Source organism: Wallemia ichthyophaga, assembly GCF_000400465.1.
Source record: "Wallemia ichthyophaga EXF-994 unplaced genomic scaffold scaffold8, whole genome shotgun sequence".
Taxonomy (NCBI): Eukaryota; Fungi; Basidiomycota; class Wallemiomycetes; order Wallemiales; family Wallemiaceae; genus Wallemia; species Wallemia ichthyophaga.
In genome coordinates this window covers 363,796-381,448 of record NW_008806281.1, presented here as the reverse complement: position 1 = coordinate 381,448, position 17,653 = coordinate 363,796, and the positions used below count along the sequence as shown (strand labels likewise).

Sequence of the window (17,653 nt, the reverse complement as noted above, 5' to 3'; positions counted from 1 at the left end):
GGACTAAAGTAGTTTAACCATCTTGCATCATTGGGTTCATCATACGGCTTGAGCTACTGGAAAAGTTGTTACCATTGACATTGGAGAGCTTACTGATGAGCATATCGTGCATCTTCTCCATCTCGTTGGTCCAATTAGTCAGCTCAGTGTACCTTCTTCTCTCGAGTTGAGGGCTAATCTGTGAGTAAAAGCTGAGATACCAAGTCAAATACTCACTCTCTGTCTATTTCTAGCCGCTGATTGACAGAGTCAATTGAACCTTGAATCTTGTCATCAAGAATGAGTTCGATGAGCAAGTCTTCGACTTGGTTGAGAGTGACATTCAGTTGCTAATCGTAGTGTTAGTGTTAGTGCGGTTTAAGGTTTTGAGAGCACCTACTTTTGCAATAAAACTCAGTTCTAATCTCTGATAAGGCTTGATGAGATCAACAAGATAGGTGATTCTGAGTGCGCGCATGACATCGTCAATAAAGTGACTAATGAAGGTATCCTCCATAATAATCTTGCGATTCTTGGCGATGATTCGTTCGGCTTGGTGTACTTCTTTGTGCTGATAGGCCGAAACAAGTTGCGTCATAGGTAATATTTCAACATTCTCTTTGTATCTAACACAATATGTTAGAGGATTTCAACTGGTTAAACAACTTACGGCTTAGTTTCTTGAGAGTCGAAAGGATCAATCTCAGAGTTCATAAGCATATGTGCAAGGACAAGGTATTTTAAAACTTGAATACGCTGCATAGAACCAGCTTCATCGTAGCTTCTGAAACTTTCAAAGAAATCTGTTTGGGCCTTTTCCCAGCTTTCTGTTGAGCGTCAGCTTGATGGGGGGGACAGTGAATAAAGTAACTCACTTTCGTTCATATGCATCTTACCGCCGCACTCTTTAATGATACCCATAACTCGAGGGTGAGAGATAGCTGAGGTAACAGTCGAAGTTTGATTATAGATTTCCTATGAAGAGATAAGGAGGATAGTGATGTCATATGTACTACTCACTCTCAACTTCTTGGTATCATTTGTTTGGGAATACATTTGTATCTCGAGGGCGAAAATTTCAAGGAGTAAGCTGCCTTTAGATTGATCGTCTTTGCCATCAGCACTCTGACAAGATAAGCGAAGTTCTTTGAGGGTCTTGAGGGAGAGTGAGTCAAGTGAAAACAAAGAGAGTGAAAACATACGGCATCTAAGCGAGAGTACTCTCTTCTATCAAGCCAAAGTTTAGCGAGTTTGAGGTTAGTTTTAACGCTTAGTCTCTCATTCTTCATTTCAGCGAGTGTTTTCATGGTGACGGAATAGAATTTCTCCATAAGTTCAAGGTCAAGCGACTGATCGCTGGCTCTATCTGAAGAGACATAGTCGAGGATGCCATTGATAGACTTTTCAGAGTAGTTACGCGTAACGGCGCTCTTTGTATAAGTGAGGAGCTGATTGTAGAAATCAAGGGCTTGTGGGAATTGCCTGAGCTTAAGGAAATGAATCTTTGTGACTTAATACGTCGGGTTAGTGTGGGTGGCTGGTGGATATTAGGCCACGTACGCTGCTTCAAGGCTTTGAAACCCCAATCGCCTTTGTCGTGTTCAATTTCAACAATAGACTTGAAGTCTAAAATAGCCTGATCTAGATTATCCTCTTTCTTACCTGAATAAGATTATTAGATGACCTAATAAACATCAATATATCAATTACCCTTGGCCAGATAATATTTATTCTCTAAACCGGCCTCGCCTTGCTCAACGTCGTCATCGTCATCGTCCTCATAATCGAAATCGTATTCCTAGTATAAGTAAGCGTGTGCGTCGTTTGATAGAGTTAGACGCACCTCATCGCCCTCGTCCATCAGGAACTGGAGAAATAAAATCAGTAACAGCAAATAAAGTACACAACACTCACATCTTCATCGTCTGACATAATAGTTCTTGAGCTGCAACGTCCAACGCTGAAATGGCGATGGCGAGTGATGAAACAATAAGTTCGAATAATTTAGATGAAATTTCTAATCATGATTTTAATTTGAATGGCCCTAGGTTAGTTTATCTGGGTTATTTCATTAAACTAGCTAACCCATACTAGACACGGCTTTGGGGATCCCTTCACACCCCACGACTACAACGAATCATACCCACTCCTCCCTTACTTTGTTTCTAATAGGCATTTCACTGGTGGAAATCCATACCCTGACGATCCACCCGATCCCGATTGGAGGCTCAAAGAGCGCCTTAAAACTATCAGTTGCGCAATAGTTCTCTGCTTAAATCTCGGCGTTGATCCTCCGGATGTCGTTAAGACTGAGCCCTGCGCTGTCCTTGAAACCTGGGTTGATCCAAGTCATATGCCACCCACTAAAGCCATTGAAACTATTGGTCGTAACTTACAGCAACGTTTCGAAAGCCTATCACAGCGTACACGTGTTAAACAGTACCTGGACCCCTCTGTCGAAGAAATGAGAAAGCTCTGCGCAAGTCTTCGTCGAAATGCTAAAGAAGAACGTGTCGCTTTTTACTATAACGGTCATGGCGTCCCAAAGCCCACAGCTAGCGGTGAAATTTGGGTCTTTAACAGAAACTACACTCAGTATATCCCTTTATCGGTTTTCGATATACAGTCCTTCATTGGCAGTCCTGGTATCTATATCTGGGATTGCTCATGTGCCGGAAATATTCTCAATTCTTTTGTCAAATTCGGCGAAAGGAGGGACGATGATATTCGAGCTGCACATGAATCAACCAAACAAATGGCTGCTGCTAATAATATGGCTCACACTATGCCTACCTCCCCTTTCCCTGCTTCTGTTGATGGTAGACCTGATACTCCCCCTGTCTTCTTTGCCCCACTAGGTGACTCAATTCATATGGCTGCTTGCTCTTCGGACGAAATGCTTCCTATGACTCCCGAATTACCTGCCGATTTGTTCACTTCATGTCTTTCATCCCCAATAGAGATGGCTGTTCGCTTCTTCTTACTACAAGATCCTTTATCAACAAAACCCGACCTCGATCTTTGTTTGAAGATACCTGGTGAATTGAAATTACGTAAATCACCTTTAGGCGAGCTCAATTGGATTTTCACTGCTGTCACTGACACAATAGCTTGGACTACTTTTCCAAGAGAGACTTTCAAAAGACTTTTTAGACAGGACTTGATGGTCGCTGCACTTTTTCGAAATTTCCTTTTGGCTGAGCGTGTTATGCGAAATTATCACTGTACACCAATGTCTCACCCAGTCTTACCACCAACATACGATCACCCATTGTGGCAAAGCTGGGACTTAGCTGTCGATGGCTGTCTTTCACAATTGCCAGCATTATTGAATCAAGAAAAATTAACTAGAGAAGCACAATACAATGATCAAGCTGCGATAGAACTGAAGAAGGCAAACCTGGTACATTACAAGCAGTCGTCCTTCTTTCAAGATCAGTTAACAGCCTTTGAGGTGTGGCTCAGTAGGGGTTTATCGAGCAGTTCGGGACCAGCCACCGCCCCTCGTTCAATGCCTGCCACCTGGGATCCTGTCAAGCGCAAAGATTACAACCCGCCTCGTAAACCTCCAGACCAGTTGCCGATAGTATTGCAAGTCTTACTTTCACAGGCTCATAGATTGCGAGCACTTGTGTTACTGTCCCATTTCCTTGATTTAGGTCCATGGGCGGTCAATTTAACCCTTTCAATTGGCATTTTTCCATACGTTCAGAAGCTGCTCCTTTCGCCCGTTCCTGAACTCAAACCCCTGCTTATCTATATCTGGACTCGTATATGTGCAGTTGACAGAAGCTGCCAAAATGATCTGTTGAAGGACAATGGCTTTGCTTACTTTGCTAGAGTACTATCACCTTTCCAGGACGATGGTGGTTTACAAATATCAAACGTATCTGAGCACAGGGCCATGTGTGCATTCATTTTGTCGTTGTTTTGCAGAGATTTTAAACCAGGTCAAATGGCTTGCTTTAATTCTGGAGTATTTGAAATGGTTCTTTCGCATTTAAATGATGAGGACTATTTGTTGAGACAATGGTGCGCTCTCATGCTTGGTCAACTCTGGGATGGAAATGACGAAGGTAGAGCATTAGCTTTGAGGGAAAGCGCGACCGACAGATTATGCTTGATGTTGAATGACATTTCACCAGAGGTTAGATCTGCAGTCATGTTCGCATTGGGTACTTTCATGGGTGCTTCAGGCAGCGTATGGAAAGACGTAAACAAGCTCCAGCCTGGTGAAGTACCCAGACTCGGAGGTGGTGGTACAGGCCCTCTTCCTGGTATTTCAAGCCTAGAGCATTTCACTTTCGAAGTTCACTTGGCAACTGCTGTGTTAGCTGCTAAAGAAGATGCATCACCTATGGTTAGGAAAGAGTTAGTTATATTCTGGTCCGCTTTCGTTCGCGAGTGGCAAGGCTGGTTCAGTGTTGCTGCCTACGCTTATTACGTTTGTGAAAAGCGTGACGAAGCTCGATTAATTGGAAACCCATACAAGCCATCACTTACTGTTGTTAAGGAAGCTATTTACGAACATCAAGGGGAAAAGCTTGGTGATAAGCTGTTAGATGATTTCACGGCTCTTTATATGGCCTTATTGGACATGACAGTAGATCCATATCCAGAGGTTGGCTCGCATGCCTGCACAGTTGTCGACTTTATTCATGCTTTACTCATTGAGTCACCATTGGCCGACTCTGAAGATTCGGCTCTGTCTCATATACCTCCAGTTAAACAAGATTTTGGTACTGAAGCGGAAGCGACGCAAAGTGCAGCTACAAGTAAGGTTAAGAGCCAACCAACCTCTCCAGCACGTACAGCAACAGCCCCCAATCTTACGCAGTTCGCTAAGAATCCGAATGTAAAGAGTATGAAGAACGCCCCACCGCTAAAATCATCTGGCTCATTTACAGCTGCCCTCAACAAATTGACATCTCTTCCTTCATTAACCAATCTCACAAGTCTCAACAGAGGCAACGAAGAACCTGAAGAAGATCACCCGTCACCTCATTTTAACCATGCACTTTACCACTCACCTTATGTTCCTCAACAAATTACAAAAATCAAACCCGAAAGCGAGTCAAGTGATGTAAATGCAGAGGCAAGTCGAGCTGGTCAAATGGCCCATACACCACCAAGGACACCATCACCTAATATATTGGAGCATGGTGTTAACGGAAATGATCACGATCATCATAATGGTGGCTATGAGGCATACAATGAAGAGACTATGAATGTCTTTGACGCTGTCACAATGTTACTTGACGAGGACGAATATAGATTGAGAAGGCGTAAGGAGAAAACGAACGGTGGAAAGTTTCATCCGTCAACACAAGCATCTAGTCATGCCGATATACCGGTTACGCCGTTTAGAAAAGAGCTTCAAGCTCAGATGGGTATAATATTGCCATTGAAGAGTAGACTGTTTGACTGGTGCTGTGAGTATTTCACGGAGCCTCAGATGCGCGTAAGTCAGATGATTTAGACGATTTTTTGCTGACTTACACTCTCAAGAACCCCGAAGCTGAAGAGCCCGGTAGCGAGAAGTACAATGAACAGATGTGGCGTCGGCAACGAAACGAAAAAGTAGTGATAGATACACAAACGCAGGCTGAAGTAGCGACTCGAAGTGAATGGAGGGAAAACATCATTAACATTCAAGAGCACTATTTCCCAGTGAAATTAAATTTCCATCAGTTTGAGCCGCAGTTAATTACTGCTGATCCTCATGACGCCATCTCTATCTGGGACTGGAAAGAGGGCGTAAGGTTGAACAGATTTAGTAACGGGAATCCATGGGGCAGCAACATTACCACTGTGAAGCTGATAAATGAGGACGATCAAGCTTTGCTGCTCACCGCCAGTGCTGAAGGTATGGTGCGTGTATTCAGAAATTACAGCACACCAGGAGGTGCAGAGTTGGCGACGTCGTTTAAGGCCAACAGTGAGATGGTTCCATCTAGGCATCCCTCTGGATTGGTCGCTGATTGGCAACAAGCGACCGGACATCTCCTCGTTGGTGGTGACTCACGAGTAATCAGATGTTGGGACTCGCAAAGGGAGCTGTTTCACTCTGTAAGTGATTTGCACTTGCTTGATTGCTTGCTGACTACATACCTATAGGATATTCCCACAACTGCTCAGAGCTGTCTCACTGCTATCACATCAGATCAAGATATGGGCAACATTGTTATTGCTGGATTCGGTGATGGTACAGTTAGAGTTTATGATCGTAGAGAGGACTCGCGCAACTCGTGTGTCGCTCACTACAGAGAGCACTTGAGCTGGGTTCAAAACATCCATCTGCAAAGAGGTGGAAACAGAGAACTTGCTAGTGGAAGGTAAGAGACTGTTGCAGTGAAATGATACGCATATACTTAATTTAAACAGTATCGATGGTGATATTCGGCTCTGGGATATCCGAGCGCAGGCTTCTATTTCTAGGGTGGATGCACATAGAGAGGGTATGTCATGCATCGATATGCACGAGCATGCAAGTGTCCTGGCAACGTGAGTCTTGAGTTTGTTATCTCGCGTAATCTAACAGGCGTCCAAGATCGTCGATGCCAGAGTTCAACAGCAGTGGTATAAGAACACAAACAGTCAAGCTATGGAAAGTAGACTCAGAGGGTATACTCCCAAGAGGCAGAACTATATCATCAAGACCATTGGCACCACCAGCAAAAGCTCTGCCGTTCAATCCATCAGTCTCGAGTCTCAATTTCCATCCAAATGAAATGTTAGTTGGTATGGGCAGCGCTGATGGCCAAATAAGCATCGTTGCTTGTAATGAAGCAATGAGTACGCATGAGGATAATTTTATCTAGATATTTTAGACTTTTAGTCTTCGTAGTTTCACCTATTGCTCGTACACAAAATACTGTAACATTAATTTTCCTTGTCTAAATGATACATTAATACTTTTAATCATTCTTCTCGACTCAAGGGCGCGAGATGCGACAGCACGCCTGTTTCTGTCATAAGTATAGCGTAGATGAAAGGAATTACATGCAGTTACCGCGCAAATCGATATCCCAATCATCTCTTACATCTTCCCGGGCTTTATATGGATTTTTGTGCTCTAATTTCATTGATTCATTTGGTCTTTCTTTATCGTTGTTACGTTCACTTAGTCGCAAAATTGCTGAGTAACAAATAAGTAAAGGATATTCAATACACGTATTAAGCACATTTCTGAGGGCTTGGATATATTACTGAAGTCATTTATCCCATTTACACCCACAAACACTCAATCTGGGACTCGTATCTACATATTTAATGACGTCAAGTGAAGTATACAAGATGACAGGAAGCTTTAAGCTGTGTGTCTTATTCGTTTGGATCATTTCTGCTCAAGGCACCCTACAAATGACCAGGTAATTGAAAAGACGAATGAAGGATACTATGTACTGAAAAATTGAAGAATATAGCGGTACCACCGCTCTCGTGGCGGCATTCACAGCATTCCAAAATCATCCCCGTCTCAACCCTCCACTGAATATCGATCGAGTTGAATTTCTTGACTAACACCTATCTCATCTCATATGGTGATTTTAAGACTGCACATGAGACAACTTGAGGCTATCATCATATGACAAGAATGTACAGAGTAATAACAATGAAAATTAAAAAGAATATTCATATGCTAAATAAAACAAAAGATAGAAAATAAACCAAGAATGAAACATCAAACAAGAACAACTCCAACTTATTACGAATTAATTTAAGTTAATAATTTAGAAAGAGAAGCACGCTCTTCCGCTGAAAGTGTGTCCATGAGTTTAGCAATACCCTCCAAAGTACCTTGCCTGTTGACTGCAGAGAATTGAGAAATTTGTGCTTCGATGTAACGTGAGTGGACCAGTTGGACAATCTCATCAATAGCTTGTCTTTCACGTTCAATGAATAATGCAATGTTCGAGTCGTCATCAAGGTCGACATTCTTCTGAGAGTAGATGTTGTATAGGATTGAAAGTCTAGCTGACCTGTCCATCAATGGGTTAGCTTTGCCCAATCTGTTGATGATTGCTTCTTCATCCAATCTTCTTCTCAGACGCTTGTAGAAGTATCTCCTAGATTCCAACCATTCACAAGGAGATGCGCAACCCTTTGCTGATAATCTACCAACTCTGTCGTGTAAGTCTGAATATAAGATTGCAATTTGTTGGTAGGTAGGGTAAAGGTCCTTTTCACGCATCAATAATGCCTCAGAGGAAAGCGTACGATCTTCAGCTGACTTTGATACGTCCTCGGTTTCTTTCTTCAGACGTGCATATTCTGAATCGAGTCTGTTCATGGTGGAGAGAACCTTGTCACGACGGTACTTGATCTCGACAATACCTTCTGGTTCTGTAATGTCGTTAGATGTGTTTCACAGTAACCTCATCAAGACTTACCAAGAACACCAGCACGGGCCCAAGGGTCTGCGTACATCTCCATCATTGGCTTGTTTATGGATGGATCAAGGACAACCCAAGCACCACCCCTGAGTTCACCATTTGGAAGAACGTATACGAAGATAGGTTGCTTGTAAGATGAGAGACCATCAACAATCTACAATCCCATGTCAATAATAAGATGTTTGAAGATTATCTAACTCACCTTGGAACCCTCCTTAAGAATGGCGTCAAGCATATCCTGTTGACCACCAGAGAAACCACGCCAGTTTGCAAAGATCATGAGTGGCAGTTCTTCACGGTTGAAGTCTTGAATAGCTTGCGCGGTCTTGTATGCGGAGTTAGGGTACCAAACTTGACCAGCTTCCATGATACGCTGTTCGAATGAGACTGGGTTGGCAGGGTCGGCAGGTACGATTCTCTCCATTGTGCGAGTCTCGACTGCAATAGTACCCATTGGAATACCACCCAACTTGGCTCTACCAGTGACAACGGTCTGAGCCCATCCACCGAGCGTTTCTTGGAATGAATCCTTGTCGAAGAAACCTTTCATGAACTTTGGTTCACCTACTTCTTCGTCTTCGGATTTACCTGCCAAGAACCAACGTGGGTCGTATGGTCCCTTTGGTGGAACGTACTCGACTATTCTATCCCAACTATCGCCTTGTGGTGAGATTGGCACTGGCTTTCCTTTGCGTTCAGGAACGTATGACAACCATTGAAGAATAGAAATAGCACCTTCTAGATCATTTGGAGAAACAATGTGAGAGATACCGTTCTTGTGCATGATTTGTGTACCACCAAGTTGCAAGTTGGAGGTATAGACTTCACGACCAAGAACCTTGTTGAGAGCAGGAGCACCAGTGAGGATAATTGGTTGACCTTCAACTTGAACAGCACGTTGACCCAACCTGACGAGGTAAGCACCTATACCGACAGATCTAGCAGTGACTAAAGTGATGGTAAAGATGTCATCGTAGGCGCGAGTGGTTTCACCGGCAATCAATCCAGATCCCTTGAGACACTCCACACCCAGACCATCACGCAATCCAATGATATCAGTGATCTTGTATCTACGCTCGCCATCATCGGTGATCTCTTCAACGTTGACGGATGAAGCAGCTTCCTTAAGTGACTCGTAGTTCTCAGGTGTGAGATAGAGATACTTGAAGCCCTTTAATGGCTTGCTAGCGTCGTTCCAGGCAACAGAGTACATGTTCATGATTTCCTCAGCCAAACCAATACGAGCACCAGAGTTAGCAGATAGATATATTCTTGGAAGGCCATAGGCACGAGCGAGTTCAGTGACCTTAAAGAAGTACTCGTCCTCGAGTGGACCGAAAGAACCAATTTGATAGGTGATATCATTAGCAACGATCACTGTACGTCTACCTTGTGGGTACTCTGGTGTCTTCATGGTGAAGATCCATCCAACCATACCGATTGTGTTGGAACCAGCCTTGCGGTTAACTTCTTGTAATTGGTTGTGCTCATCGAGAACCAATTCCGACGCAACAAGTGGGTCTTCTGGTACATTCAAACCTGGAGCGTTACGAAGAGCGGTAGCCCAGACGTTGCGAAGAGCTTGACGGAAGAGATCTGGGAAGTCGTACACATAGGTTGTCCCTATAACGTGGGCTTTGTAACGCTTTGGTTGAAGCCACTCTTTGGTTGGGTAGGGTGCGTTAACTGGTTGTAAGTGATGAGCACCTTGTGGTCCAATCGATTTAAGGATACTTGAGCCTGAGTCAGTCTCGACTTCCTGGTAGGCCTCGTATTTGACGACGAATCCACTGACGTTCTCGATAACAGCTCTAATTGGTTGAACGTTACCCTCTTCATCTTCAAGAACGATACGAATCTCAGCTCCGGTAACTCTCAATCTCCAGAGACGCTTGCCGTGGCGGTCGATAAAGCCAGCAAGTGCTTCTTGAACTTCATCAAATGAAACGCGGAGGTTGTAGAGGAAGTTAAGAGAGACGTGGTTACAGTCAGCAGTTGGATGATCTGCGCCTGCAACTTCAAGAGCGTCGAGGATATCCCCAACAAGTCTGTCTGATTCAGAGATCAAGTAATCAGTTGTACGGATCGAGCCACGTAGTCTACCAGGTCTAACCAAAGCTCTGATGAAAAATCTGTTGTCAGATGCGTTCTCACGACCTTGAGCATGATAAATGTGAATTTGACGGTTCTCAACAAACGAAGGTGTGATCTTAAAGTTGGAGAGTCTACCAAGCTCGAGTTGGTAGGCGAGAGCTGGCTCAATGTTTCTGATTTCCTCTTGTTCGATCCATCTACCGTTTACATCACGCATGGTATAGAACCAGGGGTATTCACCCTTGTGGTTGATCAAATAGGTGACTCTTCTAATACCGCATTCTCTGATCTTATCGCCAACTTGGTTGGTCAATTCAATGAAGCTCTCCAACCATGCTTCGTTGCTTAAATCGTCCTCCTTGTTAAAGGCGTTTACAGCCAAGTTGAGAACGTTTGGTGGTTGTGCACCTTCGCCATAACGTTCGTAGTGCTTTGGAGCATCAAAGTGAGAGTACATAGCGAGAACTTTGTTGATGCCAACTTGAAGAGCAGACAAGTTGTTAAATGAAGCAATGGCACCCATGCGAAGTGGCTCGAGTGAGTTGCGCTTAACAGCGTATGTGAGATCTGACATTGAACCAACTCTTGTGACGTCCTTGAACGAGTCGACACGTGGCGTTTGAGGTGCGTCTGGTGATTGACCCAGACGGAAGCGCCAAGTAACGATGTGAGGGGCATCGACTTCTTCACTTGGATGGTAGTCAACACCGAGAACTGTGTATGCACGGTAGGCACGTGAAACGTAGACTTGGAGAGCAGCTGTAATACGTCAGTAAATATCGTTATCAGAATAGTATGTCCTACCCAAAGATATCCAAGGGTTTTGGTGAGCAAAGAAAGTAGTCAAGACATCAAAGACAGTGTAGCGAGAATCGGTGAGTTCCTTGAGTATTTCGACGTTTGGCATTGAAAATTCTTGTCCTTTCTCACCATAAAGATTTGTTGTGACTGAAGACTTTAAGATATCGCCCATTTGACCGACACGCTCTTCGTATGAAGGAATCTGCGTCAAGATAAGAACTTCTCTAGCCTTGAGAGCAACTTTGGTGCTGAGCTTGGTATCAAGATCAGCGAGCTCCTTGAGTGACTTATTCAATGGGTTGTCAGAGTGGGTGAAGTTGATACCACCACCCTTAATCAGATCTAAGATTGCGTGCATGAGTCTATTCTTGGATTGAACCTTAACATGAGAAAGAACGACGGCAGCAGCTTGCTCTAAGTTGTCACGGTATTGCTCTCTCAATGCTAAAGCAGCACGATCTTCACCAAGTCCGAACAAATTCTCAGTTTCAACGTACTTGTTGATGAAGCCAGCTAGTACTGTCCATTCGTGAACCTTAAGACCACCTCTGAATTGTTCCGCAATTTCAATGATTGGTCCGACACTTAATCTAAAGGTAGCACGGTCTTGTGCACGAATGTTTGCAATAGTGTAAGCTTCAATAAGATCAACAACTTTGACGGCAGGGAATTCGACTTGCTGCGAGTGGTGTAATTCTACAAGCTCACGAATATCATCCTCAAGCCTAGCTGGAATACGACCTGAAAGAGTTGAAAGTAATTGACTCATCATAGCGTATGGAAGCTGAGAATCACGCAAAACCTCAATCAATTCCTTCAAAGTAGGTTGCATGATTGAGAGGTTGTCGTAACCGTCAAGAATGGTGTTAATAGCGTCGACCAAGTATGCTTGACGTTGGTGTGGTTTGTTGCCAAGAAGAGATGGTGGACCAAAGGCTGGTAATTGGCCCTCGAAAGGCTTAGCATGCTTGACTCGGCTTGGGTCGTCGAGGGCAAGAATACCAAGTACTTCACCAGGTTGCAAAGCTACACCAACTTGTTTAATGAACATAGGTGAACCATCTTCCGTAGCGATTAGAGGCATGTACATTTTCATGACCTGTGATTATGTTAGCTATAAGCGTACTTGCTATTTTCAAACACACCTCAATCTCAGCGAATGGTTGGCCAGCACGAATATGACCACCACTTTCAACAAGGTATCTGACGAGTTTACCTGGAGATGGAGAACGGAGTTGTGTGGGGTCGTTTTCTTGCTCAATGAGACAAGTTTTTCCATCAATCATAACCCTCCATGCAATCGACTCGTCTCTCCAATAGACACTGTGTGATTTACCATCTAAAAGAACCAACAAACCACCATCAGCAAGGGGACGAGCAGTAACCTTGGTTGCGCTGCCGTTGAGGTATAAGGTCCAACCAAGCAATGAAGATCTGGTGACGGTGAAGTTGTATTTCGTACCTTCGTAGATGAAATCAACAGAGAAAATGGTTTGCAGCTTCTCCTTTGGTGGAACTTGACCCTTCTCAAGAATGGCTCTGTATTCAGCCCAGCTCTCCTCACTTGCGACGTGAGCCTTAACGAGTGCACCACAAATGACAGCTAAGTATTGGTCTGGACGCTCGGCAGTGAGGCGGTTCGATATGAGAGTGTCCAACCATCCTGTAGTGATGGTGTTCTCTTCGAATGCCTGTGTCTCGAGAAGCTTGATGAGATATTCAACAGTCGTTCTGAAATCACCTCTAATGGAGATCTCCTTAAGTGCGACGACCATGTTCTTACGAGCTTCAGATCTGTCAGCACCGTAAGAGAAACAATGACCGAATTGAGAGTCAGCTAATGAGTGAAGACCACCCCTTGCTCCAATAGCAAAATAACCCCAAACGTTTGGACTTGATCTGAAGTTCAATTCATGTACAGTACCGCCAGATGGCTTGAAACCTGCATCAGGGTCTTCTGCAGTAAGACGTACAGCAACGACGTGTCCTTTTGGTTTTGGTTTACGCTGAGTTTGAAGGGCTTCGGATGAAGAGAAGTCAAAGTCAATCGGGGATTCACCAGTTGGGGTCTTGCCGTATAACGTACGAATGTCTCTAATTCTGTGAAGTGGAATACCCATGGCGACTTGTAATTGGGCAGCCGGTAAGTTGACACCTGAAACCATCTCAGTCGTTGGATGCTCAACTTGAAGACGTGGGTTAAGTTCTAAGAAGAAGAACTTATCTTCGGAGTGAGAGTAGAGATATTCAACAGTACCAGCAGAGACATAACCGACGAGCTTAGCCAACCGTACAGCAGCTTTTTCCATCTGCTCGAACTGTTCCTCACCGGCAATGGTGACTGGAGCCTCTTCGATAATTTTTTGGTGACGACGTTGAACAGAACAATCACGACCAAAGAGTGAGATAGCATTTCCATATTGATCAGCGAGCAATTGGACCTCCAAATGTCTAGCAGCACCGGCCAATTTCATGATGAAAACAGGAGAGCCAGGAACCTCACCAAGAACGGCGGTGAAACTGAGAGGGAAATCTGCGGCATCTTCAACCTTACGAATACCCTTACCACCACCACCTTCAGATGCTTTGATCATGACAGGGAAACCGATTGATTGAGCCTTCTCGAGACCCTGCTCGACGGTTGTGACGGTAGCGTTCTTGTAAGCTTCGTCTGGAACGGTAACAAAGTTTTGAGGGGAGAGGGTTGTGTCAGAGATACCAGTACCGGACCAAGCCATTGTAGGGACGTGAGCGGACTGAGCAACGATGGTGGAAGAGATTTTATCACCCAAGCTACGCATAGCAGAGCCAGGGGGACCGATAAAGACAATTTGAGATTGAGCAAGCATTTCAGGCAATCTTGGGTTCTCAGAAGCGTGACCCCTTGAGTGTTTGTTAGTTTGTTTGTGGAGGTTAACGAGTGTGGACTAACCAACCAGCCCATACAGCATGGACACCAGCGCGTTCAGCGACATCAACGATAAAGTCAACGTTTGCGTAGTTGTTGTTATTTGAACCGCCAGGAACCTCGACATATTCGTCAGCCATACGAATGTAATCAGCGTTAACAGCTAAATCTTCTGGAGTGGCCATAGCTACGAATTCTACAGCTCTTTCATGACCGAATTGCTCATAGCACCACTTCCTCACGGATCTGATTTCTTTAACTGCAGCGATACCTGAGATAGATATGAGTCGTTGGTGGCTGTAGATTTGGGGAGACAAACACACCGTTGTTTGCGATAAGAACTTTAGAGATTACCGTGTGTCCTTGATGAAGCTTGACAAAGTCCTTGAGTGGAGATGGCTTAGCGCTGTCTACGGCATTACCGCCAATGAAATGAGAATAATTCATATTTAAAATTTAAATTAGATGATGGTATAGGTTCAAGAATTATTTTGATTTGTTTGTGGTGATTGCTTGCAGGCAAACAAAACCGATTGAGAATCCCAATATCAAATTGGATGGGGTGAAAATTTTAATTTATTTAGATATAATTTACAAACTATTAATATAATACTTTTTTGTATCAAATACATTATTCAAATATCACTAAATCTTTCACAATTTATCCCATCTCACTGCATCTTGCGTAGTGCATCCAATTCATCTAATATTGTCTGCAAAGTCATCTCATCGTTCTCGTAGAGACTATTTAGCCCATTTAGCTTTTTCGCGGCTATTAAAACCTCCTACTCACCTTGGTATTAATGATTTAGCTTCATCAACATCCCCGGGGACTAAATTACCAATCTGAGCTTGTTCAAATTGTGTCATTTTCTCATCTTTCTTTAATGCTCTGACTTTCAAATCAATGGAGTCACTTGCCGCTGTTTATGATACCCACTCTCGTACGGAAATGGCTGATTCCTTACTACCGAACACCGTGAACGTATTAACGTACTCTGACGTCTTCTTGAAAACCCTTTTGCCACTATAAGCTATATACTTAACCCACTTGTTATAAACCCACGGCGTATCTTGTTGGCCAGTACGGCCATCGAGCAAATGCTTCACTTCCGAAATTGTCAAGCAACCCATATCATTAAACTCGGCACCGAGTTTTAATTTCGATGCGTCTTCATCATCCAATGCTCCCCTGCGAAGGTATCTTCCTGAGCTCGTCATTGCGTCGTGTTGGTGGTTCTTAAAGGCTACTCCAGTTTCTTCAACTAGAATCTTTAACTACCCAAAACAAGTCTACGAAGTTTAACCGATAATATTGAGCTGCGAGCTTTTGAGTACCCGTAAATTAGCCAAAGTTTGAAAGTAAAAGTCTTCTCTGAGTGATGTCATAGGTGAGACATTATCCAGATTTTGAAGAATCTACAAAAATGTATCACATTAGAGTGTGTTGCTTGAGCCGAATGGCTTTTAATATTTATAAAGTGATAGATACAGTTGTAATAAGTTAATTTGGTGGCGTTAATGCTGGCTTTGTCGTTGATTCTGATGCTGATGCTCCTTGCGGTGGTTTCTTTTCCTTCTTCTTCTTCTTTTTTTTTTGCTTGCTGTACGAGGGTGGTGGCGGTGCAACGCCTACGCTTCCACCAGCCATTTCTCCCTCTGCTAGTGTCGGTACTTTCTCCCTTGCCTCCACGAAAAACATTAGATCCCTAACATTCTCCTTCAATTCTGTGTTTTCAGCTGATAATCCAGCTATTATCTCGTTCTGACTTTCATTCTGTTGGATTAGCTTGTCAATCCGCGCAAGTAAGCCCCTTGAAAATGATTTTTCTTCATCTGCTTGCTTACGTACGAAATGTAATATTTCAGCAGACTTGCTGACCTTCTTCTCCAGTCTATTGTTTTCTTTGATAAGTCCTTCTTCGGGATCAACCATGTTCCTTTGTGATTCTATGGCCATCTCAAGGCTTTCCACACGTGCATTGAGATATGCCTGCTTGTTTTCCTTAAATTCTGTTAGCTGAAACTTTATAGCAACTCCACACTCACAAAATAATACCTTTGAGTTTCCAGCTGAGATGCCAATAAAGCAGAGAATTCCAAAGCGACCATCTCATCTTCAGCTCCACTACCCTTCTTCTCTATCCCTTCTTCGTCTTGTTCAGGATTATTATCTCTTTGCTTGCTCTTAGAAGCGAGTTGAGAGTACGAAGACGTAGCAGAAGGAAGCTCAACGACCTTTCCATCCGATTTTTGAATAAGGCGATGAACGTAACCATCACCTGCATAATCCCAAACACGCTGTGTAGCTAGATCGAGTGAAAAGAGATGCGTAGTCTCCTCATAATGACGATATGCGTGACCAGGGCCATATCTACCACAACCAACATGACCACAAATAAGGCATATCCAAAGATCATCGTAAGTTCCACAGCTTGTACATTGTGTTTGACTAGATTGCGATTGCGTTGGTTGAGAAGATGACTCTGGCTGAAACTTTGGCAGAGAATACCTACATACTGGACATCTAGAGTTAGGCCATGCTGAAAGGCAGGTACAGTGAAAGCTGTGGTTGCAGGGTATAGTCATCAGACCTGTCGCTGAGCCATCCATTCTATCGAGACAAACAGGACAGGTTGGTAGCTCGATAGACTGATTTGCACCACTAATCCAGCCATCAGATGCACTCAGTTCGAATGAAGAAGGCTTCATGTTGCTGGAATCTGGCTGTATTTCAACTGAAGATATTCTAACGACACGGCATATTTCCTCGTTAAGGCTGGAGAAAGGAGTACCATCATACATATCTTTGAACTCGATAGCGTCTCTAAAATCCTTAAACTTAATAACAGTAATGAAGCGATTCGGAGCAGCATCCCTGAGAATACGTATGTGTGAAATAGCGTCGAGGGCGGGTCTGATGAATTCGAGCAAGTCTGAAGGGGACATTGAGGAAGGTACAGCTAAGATTCCAACGACAGAGTTCCTCTCAGCTGAGGAAAGAGCGGCACTTGAAGACGTTTGAATGAAATTGAGCTCATTCATAGCGTCATTATCGCTCTCTTCAAGTGATAACGAATCTTTATAAAGGTGAATAATACCGCTTACTTCAACATTTCCTTCGAATGCTGCTGGATAATATTTTGCGATTGGTGGTGAAGGTGTTGTAACTGTACCTTGGTCGCAGTTGTTGAATTCCATGTAAGTGCCTGGTGAAGGAATTTCTCTTAATATAGCGCTATTAACACAGTTCTTTAGTTCTTCGAACGGATCTGATAACAGTGGATCAATGTAACTAATTGTTATATCGCCGAATCTGCTATCTTTACACTGTGAGCCTTGTGTACCTTGTTTACTGCGTTTATTGCTGCTTATAGATAAATCTTGGAAAATATCTTTCTTATCGTGTGTGTTATTGGCTGTGATCACAATCCTGAAAGCCATACAACATGGATGTTAAGAAAGGAGGTAGGAATTA

At 43.6% G+C, this 17,653-nt stretch overlaps 5 protein-coding genes across 5 annotated transcripts; 1 reads left to right on the top strand and 4 right to left on the bottom strand.

Moving 5' to 3' along the window:
- Positions 1-13: 13 nt before the first annotated feature.
- J056_004578 (COP9 signalosome complex subunit 2) lies at positions 14-1,911 on the bottom strand (the record flags this gene model as incomplete). Its single annotated transcript, XM_009269773.1, has 11 exons — positions 14-173; positions 217-329; positions 380-605; positions 650-806; positions 855-954; positions 1,000-1,134; positions 1,182-1,489; positions 1,540-1,641; positions 1,690-1,777; positions 1,823-1,846; positions 1,894-1,911. 11 exons carry the CDS (start codon positions 1,909-1,911, stop codon positions 14-16), a joined length of 1,431 nt encoding a protein of 476 aa, XP_009268048.1.
- A 33-nt stretch (positions 1,912-1,944) lies between these two features.
- On the top strand, positions 1,945-6,800 carry J056_004577 (WD repeat-containing protein mip1; the record flags this gene model as incomplete). Its single annotated transcript, XM_009269772.1, has 6 exons — positions 1,945-2,027; positions 2,074-5,440; positions 5,488-6,048; positions 6,097-6,314; positions 6,364-6,483; positions 6,530-6,800. 6 exons carry the CDS (start codon positions 1,945-1,947, stop codon positions 6,798-6,800), a joined length of 4,620 nt encoding a protein of 1,539 aa, XP_009268047.1.
- An 896-nt stretch (positions 6,801-7,696) lies between these two features.
- J056_004576 (Acetyl-CoA carboxylase) lies at positions 7,697-14,622 on the bottom strand (the record flags this gene model as incomplete). The annotated part of the gene is made up of 7 exons (XM_009269771.1): positions 7,697-8,322; positions 8,370-8,526; positions 8,575-11,225; positions 11,271-12,366; positions 12,413-14,150; positions 14,200-14,446; positions 14,499-14,622. The coding sequence occupies 7 exons, from the start codon at positions 14,620-14,622 to the stop codon at positions 7,697-7,699; spliced, it is 6,639 nt and encodes a 2,212-aa protein (XP_009268046.1).
- Positions 14,623-14,846: 224 nt separating this feature from the next.
- J056_004575 (DNA-directed RNA polymerase II subunit rpb4) lies at positions 14,847-15,396 on the bottom strand (the record flags this gene model as incomplete). The annotated part of the gene is made up of 4 exons (XM_009269770.1): positions 14,847-14,919; positions 14,969-15,067; positions 15,116-15,193; positions 15,242-15,396. The coding sequence occupies 4 exons, from the start codon at positions 15,394-15,396 to the stop codon at positions 14,847-14,849; spliced, it is 405 nt and encodes a 134-aa protein (XP_009268045.1).
- Positions 15,397-15,679: 283 nt separating this feature from the next.
- Positions 15,680-17,619, bottom strand: J056_004574 (RING finger protein ETP1-like protein; the record flags this gene model as incomplete). Its single annotated transcript, XM_009269769.1, has 2 exons — positions 15,680-16,180; positions 16,225-17,619. The coding sequence occupies 2 exons, from the start codon at positions 17,617-17,619 to the stop codon at positions 15,680-15,682; spliced, it is 1,896 nt and encodes a 631-aa protein (XP_009268044.1).
- Positions 17,620-17,653: the final 34 nt, after the last annotated feature.